The sequence below is a fragment of the Empidonax traillii genome, unplaced genomic scaffold (genome assembly GCF_003031625.1).
Source record: "Empidonax traillii isolate 1590-97213 ecotype Southwest subspecies unplaced genomic scaffold, ASM303162v1 scaffold65:size4453928, whole genome shotgun sequence".
Taxonomy (NCBI): Eukaryota; Metazoa; Chordata; class Aves; order Passeriformes; family Tyrannidae; genus Empidonax; species Empidonax traillii.
The window spans coordinates 1,201,124-1,215,397 of record NW_020955258.1 but is presented as its reverse complement, the minus strand read 5'-3'; the positions used below and the strand labels follow the sequence as shown (position 1 = coordinate 1,215,397).

Sequence of the window (14,274 nt, the reverse complement as noted above, 5' to 3'; positions counted from 1 at the left end):
TATGACCCACGTAGTCCCTTCCAACCTCACCCCTTCTGTGAAGAGAAGGGCAGAGGTGTGCTGGGCGGGCACTGAAATTCGAGGGATTTTTACCCTCTAACTATGATCCAGTGTAAACACCCATCTCACATCCATCAACTACGTCTTTAACTAACTAACCAGCACACAGATACTTTCTCCCAAACAAAGGTCAACAATGCACAGCAACCCTAACAGCTTTTCCCAATACTAGTGCCACACCACGGTTGTATTTGTGCTTTTAGGCTCTTCAAAATACTGAGATCTTTCATGACTGTCAAAAGCCAGCATCTAGAACCAGCTACCAACAAGTCAAGTCATCAGCATCAATTTGACTTCATCCCATTTTAAGTCTGTTTCCTTAAACAAACAAACACACACAAATTTGGCATCAATTTTTTTGTTTCCCTTTACTCTGATGGATCACAGCCCTTGCTATAAAAACATGTTTCATAAAAACAAATTGGAAAACTAAGAAAACTGATAAAGAGTTTTGATTGTGAAGAAAAGCAGGGAAAAGGGCTTAAGGAGGAAATGCTACATTTTTCTGTGATGCCAGCAGAAAGAGGCAGTTTATAAAGAAAACCACACAGCAGCGGGAAATGAATCCTTGAGACTGAATTTGGAAAAACACAAATTAAAGCATTTATGGAAGAAACAGCAGCACAACACGCACACCTAACACAAAGCTGAGATCCAGTAAGGCTGAAAAAACACCTAGAACAGATAAGACACAGAGACCAATGAAGCTTCAAGGACACATTCTTAGCATCTGATATAGAGGAAAACTGGAAGGAACAGAGAGATGGAAAGTATGACAAAACTGAAAGGGACATGCACCTTTATTACTATTTATCACATCTGTTCTGCAGTCAGTTGTAATCTCTAGTCAATGAGCAGGGGGTCTCATTTCACATTTAGATAAAAAATTCTTGAAAGAGTTAATACAGATGAAGATAGGGAAAAGCTTTGTACAGCTATGAGCAGGGTGAATCCAAACAAAGCAACAGACTCATGTAGAAGAGAGAGAATATGGGAGGCGGAGGAATCAGATTCAGGTAGCAAAGAGAACAGTCTGTTAGATATCCCTCCCCCAAACTGGGTTTTAGCACAGGCTTCCAAGGAAAGCAGAGCCTCATGCTAGGTGGATTTCAAATGAGACTGGAAAGCACCACTGAGGCATACATTAAGAAATGGTATCTGGGCAGAAGTATTTTATATCTAACAATGCCAATCTCCAGGCTTGTTTTTTTCTGGACCAAATCTGCTTCTATGTAGTTTATTGCTGCTGGATGAAGGCAGTGATCAAAAATGCTCTTGAACCTAATTTGCCTTCAAAATTAGCTGGTAAACCCCTTGTTGAACACAAAGTCTTCCCTGACCTTTCTTTAACCTCAGAGGAGAACCTGCAGTCAAGAATGTGCTCCCATGACATGACATGGCATGACATTACATGACATGGACTTGCTTTTGGTTCCAGTCAGAGCAGGAGGAATCCCCACCTCCACGAAGCTGGTCTCTCCTCTGACACACATTTCCAACCTGACACATAGTACACGTGTGAAGGATTCTCAAAATGCAACACATCCGGCCATCCGTATGTGCACACGCAGGGACCCTTCATGACTCACATTTACACTACAGCTTTTCAACATTGTTAAAATAGAGCAAAAAGGTCTCAAAAAGGACTTACACAAATGGATTTTAATGTCAAAAAAGGCTGTTCTGATAATTTAAGTCTCACCTCTGGATGACACAGCCCACTGAAGTGCACAAAGGACTCCTTTAGACACTCATTTATAGCCACTTTCAGGTTGGTTTTCACTCTTGGATATGAAAGTCAGAGGGTAATAACAATGGGATCCTTCCTTCTATCCATGCACTGAGACTTTTAAAGAGACCTCTCTCATCTGTCTTCATTTCACAGATGGGTTTGACTGTCCTGAGGGAAGCAAAGCCCATACCAGACAGTGTTTGGGAGGCCACATTTAGCTCTTAGAAACATCTTCTCATTCCCTCCCACATCCACATTTTCTTCATTTTAAAATCCAATGAAAACAAATCATGCTACATCCTCTGCTTTATAGAGGGTAGCTCAGGACCTCCCACTCCTTCTTGGAAAGAAAATTTCTTTCCGGTACAGTTTCCATTATTTATTAGCTGAAGGTGGGGGGAGAAATGGTATTTATAGGATGCCTAAGGCCATGCTCACTATAAAACAGGAATAAGTCAATATAGCTAGAGCACAACTTAGTGGCCTATTGTGCAACATTTAAAAAAATGTACTTTCTCATTACGGCCCTTGAGAGTATCTCCTCCCGCCAACACCAGTGGAAATACATTTTTAAGAGCCATAGAGCAGCAATACGGTTTTAATCAAATCATTAACATGGGTGTGCTTTCTTCTGCCCACATACTGATATTTATTCCACATCCTGACAAGACCTGGGATTTGTATAAACTATTCTCCTGCAAGGTGTCAAGTGACTTCATGGACACTGGGCCAGTGCCAATTCATGTATTAACAGTGTAACTCTGGCAGACCTGCACTCACTGACTGATCTGAAATCTCCAATGGGATGTGGGTACTATTCTTCCCATTTATAAAGAGAAACAGTGTTCAGAACTGAATGCCAAAGGTCTCCTTGACCTTTTCCGTTTAAAGAAATATACAATAAACAAATAAACAAGACAGAAATTCCCATCTTGTACCACAGTGCAACAACACCTGCCCAGAGATGCAGCTTGCTCAAACAAAACAATGACCGAATGGTATATGGTATATCTCTCATTGCATGAAGATAATTCATACAAGACAGTCCCAGTGAGGAGAAGTCTTCAAACTAGAGCATCCACTCAGTGTCCAGCTCAAAAGGTACTCAAGACTTGGAAGTCATATGCACTGGAGCTATTTGGTAGTAAGAACCTTCCCCCCATCACACCTTGCTTCCCTTGCTCTCCCTCACATATGTTCTTCAAAGAAATGAATTTCTCATGTTGGAAAAAGAAATCCCAGCGCAGCCTTTGTAGGGCTCTGTGCACCTACTGTCACTCTTCTTTGCACTAAAAAACAATGCTGGAAAGTCACCTGTTTACCAAGGCCTTTACACCACAAAGTAACTCTGCATTGGCATTCTTCTGTTCTTCCTCAAAAAACTAGGGTTTATTCTTGTTTTAAACAAACCACCAGAGTTCAAAAAGCCCAAGACAAGCTAGGTACACTCAGTAAAGAGTATTGAAACTGCATACCCTGAAACTTATTTGCCAGCATCCAGGGTTGCCTGAGATTAAAAATGCCAAATGCCTAAGACTAAAAAAGGAGTCACTCTCAGAAAACACAAAACTATCTTGAGTTAACAGAAAATCAGGGCTGCCTGAAAAGAAAGCATGAGCTTTGCAGCCAGCTCTGAAGTACAGCATGGTACAATGGGAACAGGCTGTCCTGGAGGGATGCAAACCAAGCAGAGCAAGGCCCTCATGATATCTTCTCAAACCCCAAAATCAACCCAGATCCTGAGGCATTGATTCAAGCAAACATCTTCATCCAGGAGGCACTGGAGACAGGTATTTCAGCCTGTGTTTGGAAGGTTTCAACCTGTTATCAATGTAAGAAACAGGAAAGTTCCCCCTGACCTTAACTGTACAATCAAACGCCAGAGACTCATTCCCTCTAAAAAAAAACCCTCAGGTTAAACCAGGTTCTTCCATTTTCAAACACTGTATACAACAATCTTTGCACTTCAAAAAACACAGGATAGCTAAGGGATGTGCCAATAGAGAAGTTTACAGTTTTCCTGCAGTACGAAACCACTCCAGGTGTCATCCATTTACCCTAAAATTCTCAAACCTGCAAGAGAAGCACCTGACAAACTCTCTCACTGGGTCATATCAGCACTTACAGCAGTTTGCCTTTTCTTCCAAGATACTTCCAAGTGCTTCCTTCCTCTGGTCTGATCAGACAGAAACATGTCTCACTCTCCCTATTTCACTGCAACACCCACTGCTCTTTCACAGATTTCTTAAAACCCCAACTCTGAGAGGGTTGTGGTTATATCAGAACCAACTTTCTCAGCACCAAAACCAAGCTCCTGTTTTCCTCAATTGTTCCTCATGATTTTACACTATCCTGAAAGATCAAAACCCAAAACCAAATGCATACCTTGGTAAGAACCTGATGTACAGCAACCTTCAGATGTTCACAACTACACTGAGGTGCTGGCACAGCTTACGAACAGCTGGGGGAGGATTGTGACACCACCAGAATGAACTAGGACAGCAGCATCAGGTGGAGACAGGAAAGAGTTATTTTACCCAAGCTGGCTGTATTCTCAAATCAGACATCTAGTGTTCTTTGCTTCTCCCTTATTATGTTAAAACATAGACAAATTTTAAAACAAAAACAAGAGACACTGAACTTCATCCCCATCTGATCTAGACACTAATGAGGGAGCGTTTTTTTTTTCACTGGCACCGATTTTCCATTGTGCAGCAAACGCAGCCTCTCCCCTGTCCACGTGTCAGAAACAAAGCCACTTCTGGCCTGATGCTTTCCATATGAAACACCAGATCCCATCTTTCTTCTCTCCTCTCCCTTCCTCCTTTCCATACTTAATTACTCACACAGCAGCTGTAGTAGGTTGCAGATGAGTGGAATGTTTTCTTCAGAGCAGAATAAATTTTCCAGGCAGACAGGAGAGGCCAAAAGAAAGAAAGAAAAGAAAAAAACCAAACTCCAAACGAGAATTATTCAGTACTTTTCACCAGCTCGAAGCAGGCAGCAAGCTCTGCAGGGCTGGCACCCTTCAAATCACCGTGTAGACACAGGAGAAGAACAAAGCCCCTGAGCCGCTCGGCCCACCCTGCACCCCGGGATATGGGGCACCTCAGATCCAGCAGGAAACCAGATGTGCCAAGGCAGGGCAAGCACAGCACCTCACTGCTGACCAGCAGCTGCAAGGAAAACATGTGACTGCACTGCTCTTGCGCATCTTGTGTATCAACACGCCTTGCCAGGCCCTTTCCAGAGCCAGGGAAAGCAGGCACCCAAGTTAGAGATCAGAAGTACCCAGACACTGCTCACAGCATCACGTAGTGCAGTTCTCAACAGATGCAACAGAGTCACAGGATGCAGAGGGTCTGGATGCCTTTTACTAGCTGGGAAATATGAATCAATGTTAAGGGCACAAGACTTAAAACAAAAAGCTAAAACTGACAACAGAGCGGAAGATGTCAGCCAAACCAAGTCTCTCACACCAAAACCCGTGCCAGGCCCTTGGGAAATTCTAAAAAGTACAACTGGTTGAAAGATTTCTACCAAACGCTCTCAGAAAAAAATACTTTTTTGTCCAATCTGAAGTGTTTTATTGGAATATATATTCATTTTGGAGTCAACATATATAGAGAGAGAGAGGAATCTATATTCATTTTGGAGTCAACACCAAGTTATCCACCGAAATTTCACACACTCAGTATGTAATCTGAAAGGACAGACATGAATCAAGGAAAGCAGTCACTCAAATCTGGGTCTTACACCTAAGTGCTCTGATGTGGTCAGAGTCTCTTCTGGGTGTAATAAGCAAGCAGATAGGAGCATCTCTCACCCCTCCTACTCTTCCACCCCCTGAACATTTTTCACGATGGCCTTTGATCGCTGGAACCTTTGTTTTCCATCCAGCCCTGGTGGAAAACAAAGGCAGGCGATTAAAGGCAGTCCCCTACTTCACCCCCCCCAGCACAAAGCAATTCAGCACAATGCTGATTCCCCTCCTGGTCTAGAGCGAAGACAAGTCAGCAGAAATTGTAAATGTTTACAAACTCAAGAATTTTCCTTATGTTTGGAAGTGAACTTTGCCCAGTCGAGAGTCAGGATTAAAACCAAATGCCTAACACTATAGTAGCCCACTAGTAGTGAAAGCATTTTTTAAATTTACTTGTCCTGCCATATGCATTTTTCCTCCCTGCACAATCTAAACACTCATTTTCACTATGATTTTCAGTCACTTCAGTTGCACCATAAGAATGCTGCAGTGCCAGAGCTGCAAAGACAGCAGGTGGGCAAGATGATCCTATCCAAAAGACAGAAACCCTGCTTCCAGGGTTTTTTGAATTATAGAGATGGAGATACTTCCACTGATTGCACTTTCTGTCAGAACATGCTGGTTTACAAAGGTCCATCATGGTCAAACATCAACACTATGTCAGCATCCCTTTAAAACTGACCTTGTGAGGCTACAGGTTTAAGGGTAGGATTTGTAAATCGAGACACTAATTGGAATGTCTCAGAAGAGCCTCTCACAAGCCAGTGTCCTTCTCCTTCACATCCTTCCCCATCAATCACACTGTCTCCCAAGCTCGCTCGTGTCACTGTCTACTTCTCTAGCCCTTGCAGAGTAGGAGCCGTTGAGCCTCACATATGATTTAAACTCCAGCTTTGCACTCAGGTCCACAATGCTGGGAAATAACATAAGGATTAGGACACATGAGACACGGCCTGTAAGCATCACGTTCAAAACTACTATGACACTTAAATGTATGGCTGCTGGACCTTCAGCAAGCGCTAATAGGCAGTCTGTGCATAAATGACTCAGACTCACTAATGTATGTTGTACAGTACACCACAAGCATCTTAACAGTTCTCCAAAAGTAACACATGTAACGAATAAACAGTTGCACTCAGTGGAAGTCCTCTGAATTGGAAAGGATCCTTCACATGTAAGAACAGGGAGAGGATGAGTACCTGCTTTAAAAGGATTAAGAGCATCAGAGCAGCTTAATATATCAGAGTTGATACACTGAACCTTTTAAAGAAAAAAAATTCCATGGCCTTCTGCCTGACCTTCCTACACTCAACTCCAACACCTACTAAAAAATTCAAAAGGTCAAATCAGTGCTATGCACAGGTTGTCTCAAAGACACCACAGACCTCTGGGAAGGGGGATTTAGCTTACCTTTCAGAACCTAAATGATTTTTTCATAGAGGCAATGCCGCACCCCACGAGGGCTGCCTGCAGAGGAGCTGTCCTGCACTTTCAGCACATGCCGGCTCGTGTGGCAGGATTTGGGCCCACAGCTCTAGAGGGGCTGGCTCCCATCTCCCCACGGCCCAGCACGGCCATCTCCTGCCTCAGCCGCTGTGCCCAAGCACCACAAACCCATAACGTGAACCCCCACAGCAACCCTACGAGAACAGAAGAGCTGCCAACTCATCTTGTAACTGAAGAACTGAGAAGCAAAGGTTTGGTGTCCTGATTAAATCCAAGATGTCTAACAATCTTTGAGCATAAAGACTGAAGCAGTTTCTTCTAAGGAGGGAAATGAGATTCCTGCTCTCACAGCCAGCCTAACAGCCAAGCAGTCTTCCTCACCAGCTGCTGCCGGAGCAGGGATGACAAATACAGCCTGGTGAACACAGCAATATGTGAGCTTTTTCTGATTTACACACCTATCCCTATAAATGCCCCAGTAATGGTATTTTCTTAATGCTGTTGGAATCAAGTAAGACTTGAAAATCCCATTATTTTTATTTTTGAGAATAAAAGACAACAAATCTTCAGTGGCTCAGATACAAGGAAAGTATAAAGAACATCAAATTAAAAAATAAAAGGTCTGTGACTTTAAAGAGAAGCTCAGTGTCTTGGGGACAAGGAACATGATTTCTTTAACTCAAAGTGGCAATGCTAGGGGGAAGCTTTTTCCCTGGCAGATTTGTTTTATTTGTTTGCTACAGAATCAGCTGAACTCTGCAGTTCAACTAAATCCAGACTAATTTTGACCAAGACAGAAGCACTCATCGTACAAAAAGGACCTATGGGGAGAAGAAATTCAGCAGTTCAGGTGGGTGATTCCCACAACTTGAGACCACAAAAATGGTGCTCCCAGCTCCTGAGCGCTGCCAGGAGTTTGGAAGTCATGGACACATTGTGGATGGATAGATACATAAGGGAATGGGCAGGAAGCACTGGAGAGTCCAGGGAAACAGAAAGTAAGAGGGACTCAGCACCATTCTTGAAAACACCTTTATTAACTCTCAAAATTCAGGTTTAGCATCAAAAAAAGGAAAATGCCAACAATTACAATACCTGTATGTAACTTTTAATGAGGTTTTGAGCATGGTGATCAAAGGCCTACAATTTTTCTTCCCCTCTGCAGAATGAGAGAAACTTGATAGGAGATGAGGTGTACTACTACTGCATTGCTTAATGTACTGAACACCAATGTTTCTCAGTCAGTGAGCAAAACCCCTTTGTTTCGTAAGGACAATTGCAATCAAGGTTGTTCATATGCATCTACACTCAGAAGCTGCTTCCTTCTCACTTCCCTATAACATTTCCCACAGTAGAATGAAAAAACAACACACTGGATATTTCTCAGTGGAGTCATTTGACAAAGTCTCCAAAAAAAACAAAAAACAACAATATCCAAAACATACCATTTGCCTCAACCCTTGAGAGCTTAAGTATGAAATTACTGCCTGGAACTGAAAACCTTCTGCCATTTCCACAAAGAAGTATCACGCTGCAGACTAGCTATATACCATGATTTTTATGTAGTCTACTCTAATCTATGCATTGCCTACGCAACAGGACATACAGAAATGTGTGGGCTTGGCAGAGGGTATATTTAAGAAATCCAAACAAGTAAGAGAAAATATTTTCCAGTTGAGTACCCACATTATGACTGTGCATTGCTTGAAGGCATGTACCCCATTTCAAAATCACTTGACATAGGTCATACATATAATCAGCTATTTTAAGACCTGTAACCTGGATTGCAGGGCTCCATGCTTCCATAATGCCAAGAGATAATCACTTAGAAAAAAAAGATTCTATAATTAAGAAATCATGTAACAATAGCCACAGCAGTTTCAAGTTTGTCTTTCTCTGTCCATCTCTTTCTCTAAGGTGACAGGAGCATGCTTTCAACAACATGGAGCAAGCAGAGAGCCTGCAGGTATAAATGGACCAGTGTTTAGAGTCTGAAATATACTGTATTACACAGGTGGCTGTTCTTGGAAGTCAACCATTTCTGAAAGTTATTCTCAAGAGGCATGATGTACTATAAGCACTTAAGAAATGTGTTACACTGTGACTGGAACCGAGATGAAATAGCAATATTAAAAGAGATGGTTTAGTTTATGTAGTGGCCAACTATGCCATTAAACTAGAACAATGGAGACGATGTGGAGGCAGGAATGCTCTCCCGTGTGATTTATTCCTTTCCAGTAGGAGTGGAAATTTTTGCTATAGGCCTGAAAATGACCCTGTCCGCCAAGCAAAAGTCAGCATTAAGATGTAAGAGTTCTGCTAGATTAGTCACCTCAGGATGCTCTGCTCTCACACAGCACGGGGATCTCAAAGCCCTTTGCCAGAATGGGTCAAAACTCAGCCTTGTAAGCTCCACAAAGACCACCAGACCTTAGCATTGCTGTTGTCAGTCACTTCAGAAAGAGAGAAACTGAGGCTTGAAGAATTGATTAAAAATAGGCAAAGAAGACTCTGTGAGAGGGTCAAAAGCAAAACCAAGGCTTCCTTGATCCTATGCTTTACAGGAAATGTGCATCTTTCTTGAAAGGATCATTGTTTGCTGCAGCTGAGAGCAGCTGGGTCAGCCAAGGCGAGAGGAAATGTTATCGGGCAATGGTTATCAGGCAAACAATATAATGCCATTTCCACTTCTGCCAGCCAATTAGTCCCGTGCTGCCTGCTGACCCATGTGGGAAAGGCTGGCTCCTTTAGAATAAGGATTTGGCAACAAAGCCCTGCCAGTTTTTTACAGCTGCATCAGCTACGCACATGGTGACTCTGTGCATCTACCTGCTCTTTGTGCTCCCGTATTCAGACATTATGGCAACTGCCGTGGTAGAGGCCACGCTATGGCCCCCACAGAATATGAAGAGGGCCCCAAAATGTCTCCTGATCAGAACTCTTCTCCACAATAGGATGGTGGGTCCAGAGTCCACCAAGTCTACAGAGAAGAATAATAGGAATTCTTTTCCCTAGGAAGAGGCATATCTGATTAAAAAAGATGCTTTCTGCACTCTGATCTTTCAATGACCCCCCAAATGACATTGTGAAGGCACAGCAGGAAGAATACACTGAAGCCCCATGTCCACCCTTTACGGATTCTCAGTCCTGCTCTCCCTCTCTTTGCAGCCTGGCACACAGTGGGACCACATGCAGCTGCACAGGATATACTCCTCAGAGTCGTCTCTCTCAAAAACAGCCTCCTACCCACTTCCTTCCTCTGCAGAGTAACGAGATGCTCTTCGGTCTCATGTTGTCTCTCCCAGCACTCTGGTTCCAATCTCAGGGATGCCACATCAGACAGCTATCCCTAAACAACAGCCAGAGGCCCTCCCGCTGCACCACAGCAGCTATACAGGTGCTGAAATCTCCCCCTGCCCTGGCCCTGAACTGCAGAGTCAGCTCGCAGGGATAGGGAGCAACTAGGACAGTTCAGTCAGAGCCAGGATGAAGCACCAGGCAGAAACACACAGATGCTGAGATATCAGCCAGCTGACGTACAGTGAACGCCTGATCTTCCAATGCACAGAGGCCACCTCTTCCTCTAATCTCTCCTCAGTGCCACAGAGGCTCAACACCACTGGAAAAGCTTAACAAACTTCTCTCTCCTGACGAAGCTGTGCTATGAATTACTCATTAGATCCTGACTTCCCCACTACAGGAAAAAATCTGCCTACCTCAAAAGTGTTTTGCCTGAATGAGTACACCCAAAGCCGATATAGTGAAGCTAAGGTTTTGCTGCCTAAAAAACAAGTCCTCCCTTCCCAACATGAGTCTTAAAATAACGTCAAAGGCATCATGGTGTCAGTTCCAGCTTCCACTTCAGGTATTTCCACTTGCACAATCAAGGGTGGATTATGGGGATTTTCATTTGCCTTTTTTCCTTCCAAAAAAAGAAACCTACACAAAAGGGAACCATCTTTCCACACACAAAATCTTTTTGTTTTGTACATATTGCTGAGTTGCTCTCATTCAACTCCAATGTTAAATGTAAAAAGCACAGATACCAAACTTGCTCACATTCCTCTTGCAGTGGGAAGGAAAAATGGGAGAGATCAGCTGACTTTGTGCAAGTATTTAGAAACCTGCCTGTGCTGTCAGTGCCCAGTGAGTGATGGGTGTTTCACAATCGGAAATATGAGCAACTGGCCCAGCAGCTACAAGACTGTGGTCCAGGCTCAGGAGAAAAGGAAGACAACACTTCACACTTTCACACTAAGGCATGCTCTGATTTTCATTAAGTGCATCTTTTATAGTATCATAGTAAGCATAATTTCTCAGAGCAGGACCTGGCACAGAGTAACCTCTGCACATCAAGCACTAGTAGCTGCTAATCAAAAAACTGGAGCTCACAAAGCGTGATAATGTCATTCCTCTTAACCCACACAACTACTTCCTCCTCCTTCCCACCTCCCCCACCTTTCTAAGACAGTGAAGTAATCTCCTGGGGCACTGCTTTGCTGCTGGGAGAAGCTCTGCTCTGGAGTCTCTATGACGCTCATGTATGGCACCAGAGCACTTCAGGGGAGCAGAGGCAGGATCTGTTCAAGTGTTTTCTCTCAAAATTAAAGCTGCTGTTTCCCAATTCTGATACTTCCCACATGGATCAGTCACTGCTGTGCCAGTTCTCTTCCCTAAGGTCTCAACTGTAGCCTCATAGGATACCTTTAGAAAAACACACATGCTTTGTCCCAAAGTGGCTGTGGCTTGCCTTAAATAAATAAAACCCCAAGACCTGATTACGTTTGCAAGTGATTCCGAAGAATTAAATTGGGGTCTCTGTGTCAGTGGGTCTGCCAAGCTTGCACGCCAGCATGGTCTCTGCTCAGCCAGCTTCAGCTGCTCCCACCACTGACACATCAGTTTTGCTGCCCGTTGTTTGCAAGGAGAGCACACGCAGCAACAGGGGAACAAACCGTAAATACAGGATACATTATGAAACATCGGGCACTGGTTGCAGGATTTGAGAGGAAAGAAGGGGAAATGTAGCAAATTATTTTCAAGTTCTCTTTTATACATATGCGGAGAATCAGTGGGGTTTAACCGGGAGTGTAACTTTAAATTCTGCAATAGTAACAGAGCGATTGGTATACTGTACTATATAAAACAAACTGCTGCTCTTCCACGCATAAAAGAAGGCAGCAGACACAGTATCACTCGCAGTACTGCCTAAAGCATGCTGGCTATGTCAACAGACTATCTCACTTTGGACTGTTTGGACTGTTACTAATATGCAACTGAATACGCAACCAATCCAACACCAACAATGACATGAAATTTTTTTTTTAATTAAATTATATTAACCTCTTCAGTTTAATTAGTATGTTACAAATATAAAAGGAAAGCAGATGTGACCGTCATGGATGTGCACGCTGAATATTAATAACAGAAAGCATCCCCTCCCCCTTGGAGGATAAAGCGAAGTTGGATCGGTCATTTTGCAAATTAAATCCTGAATGTGTTCACACTGTAGCTGTCAATAAAACTCTGGTTTGTGTGCATATACCCACAAAGATGAAGACAAAACATTTTTACTAGGGTACACCTTTAAAGATCCAGCCGTGATCCAGCTGGATAACAATGCTACAGCCCGAGTACTCCCTGAAGCTCTGCCGTCCACATTTCTAAGGAAAAATTAAGTGAATATCCCACACTGTTAGTTAGTGGACCCCTAACACAGGCTACCCTTACGCTAGCCAGGTGAATGCTGGCAAGAAGAAATCCAGGAGCTCGTTGTTCTCACACTGACAGTGCCACTGGTCCATGCGCTGCAATCGCACCACATGTCATCCCAGCCACACTCCACTATTTCTACCCACCAGCAGATGTGTTTTTTTTCTTTTAAAGAGACACTAGTTTCCAGAATTTCACCTGGCATATTACCTCTATCAGAAAATCACATCAAGAAACAGGACTATCTTACAATGTTCTGCCATAAATAAGAATCCTGTCTTTCCTTTTCCCTCAATATCCCAGCTGATAACTATTTATAGTTATCAAGTGGGCTCATAGAGCATTTTATACAGTTCTTCCCTATAACCTACTCTTCTCCTTGGTCTTACTTATTCACGCTACGAGTCATCATTTTAATGCATTTATAATACTTGATTTCCATTTTTATCCTCATTCTGTCTGCATATTAACCCTACATTGCCTCAGAACGCACTGGTTTACTGGAACCAGCCTACGGCGTCATTGTTTTAAGATAGCAAGAAGTGTGCATTTCTTCTAAGGAAAAAAAAAAAAAGAATGAAAAATAAGTCACATCCCTAGTTACAGAATTCAGCCTAAAAGCTTTTGCTAGTGCTTCCACACACCTGCCCAGCCCCACCTCTGACTCATGCTACAATTTTTATTGACATATACTAATTACCTGAAAATAAGAATGATCTATTCCATTGCCACCAGCTGCCAGTTGCCAGCACTGGCTGGAAGTGATCAGGCTTGTTTAAGAGAACAGAACAAACCAAAAAAAATTAAGCTCAAAAATGAAATAAAAAAATTAATAGTCATCATAAAACCCTAAAGAATGCCACCGGTTCTCAGGTACTGCCGGGTGTGCTCGGAAAGGGCTGAAGGCAGACAGATTTGAATGAATGCTCAGTTTTCACGGTAAAAAATACAGAGATTTAAAGGTCTACCCACGCAGAAAAAAAAAAAAAAAAAAGAACCACCAAAAAACCCCAACCCTGAATTAAAGAACAAAAATAAAATAAAGTCAGAAATGCAACCTCAGTGCATCGACTGTCTGCGCTTAAGAGATTTACAGGAGTAATTTAAATGATTCACCTGCTGCCAGTTTTCCTCCAAGGATGGCAAAGCTGAGAAGTAGCCGGTGTCGTGGACAAGCTGGAGTTCCTGGAATATACTATAACTAGCCAAGACATCCATGCTGCTGCTGAGCAAGACCCTTTCTTTCTGCTTTTGTGTATGTTTGTTTGCTCGGGTGGGGGGTTGTTTTTTGATCATAAAAAAAAAAGGAGGAGGAAAATCAACCAATGATAGATCCAGCGTCCCTTTGGCTTTGTTTTGTTTCAGTCACACTTTAAAAAAAAAGAGAGAGAGAAAGCGGATGAGCGCGGAGGGACGGCGCGGTCCGGGGGCCGGGCCGAGCAGGACGAGCGGCGCCGGCGCGCACCGAGCACCCCGCGGCCGCCGCACCGGGGCACGTCCCCGCCGCGCTCCGCGCAGCCCCGCGCCGCGGCCATGCGCGCTCACGACCGCCCTCCCTCCC

General features: G+C 43.4%; 1 protein-coding gene across 2 annotated transcripts in view; it reads right to left on the bottom strand.

The window, feature by feature from the left end:
* KLF7 (Kruppel like factor 7) overlaps positions 1–14,009 on the bottom strand; it is a 60,140-nt gene extending 46,131 nt beyond the window's left edge. For both annotated transcript variants that reach the window (XR_003570814.1, XM_027880158.1), the window contains exon 1: positions 13,830–14,009. Coding sequence is in view for 1 of the 2 variants with exons in the window: in XM_027880158.1 (XP_027735959.1) it covers positions 13,830–14,009 (180 nt within the window). In the remaining variant the exon portion in view is untranslated. The remainder of the gene's footprint in view (positions 1–13,829) is intronic.
* Positions 14,010–14,274: the final 265 nt, after the last annotated feature.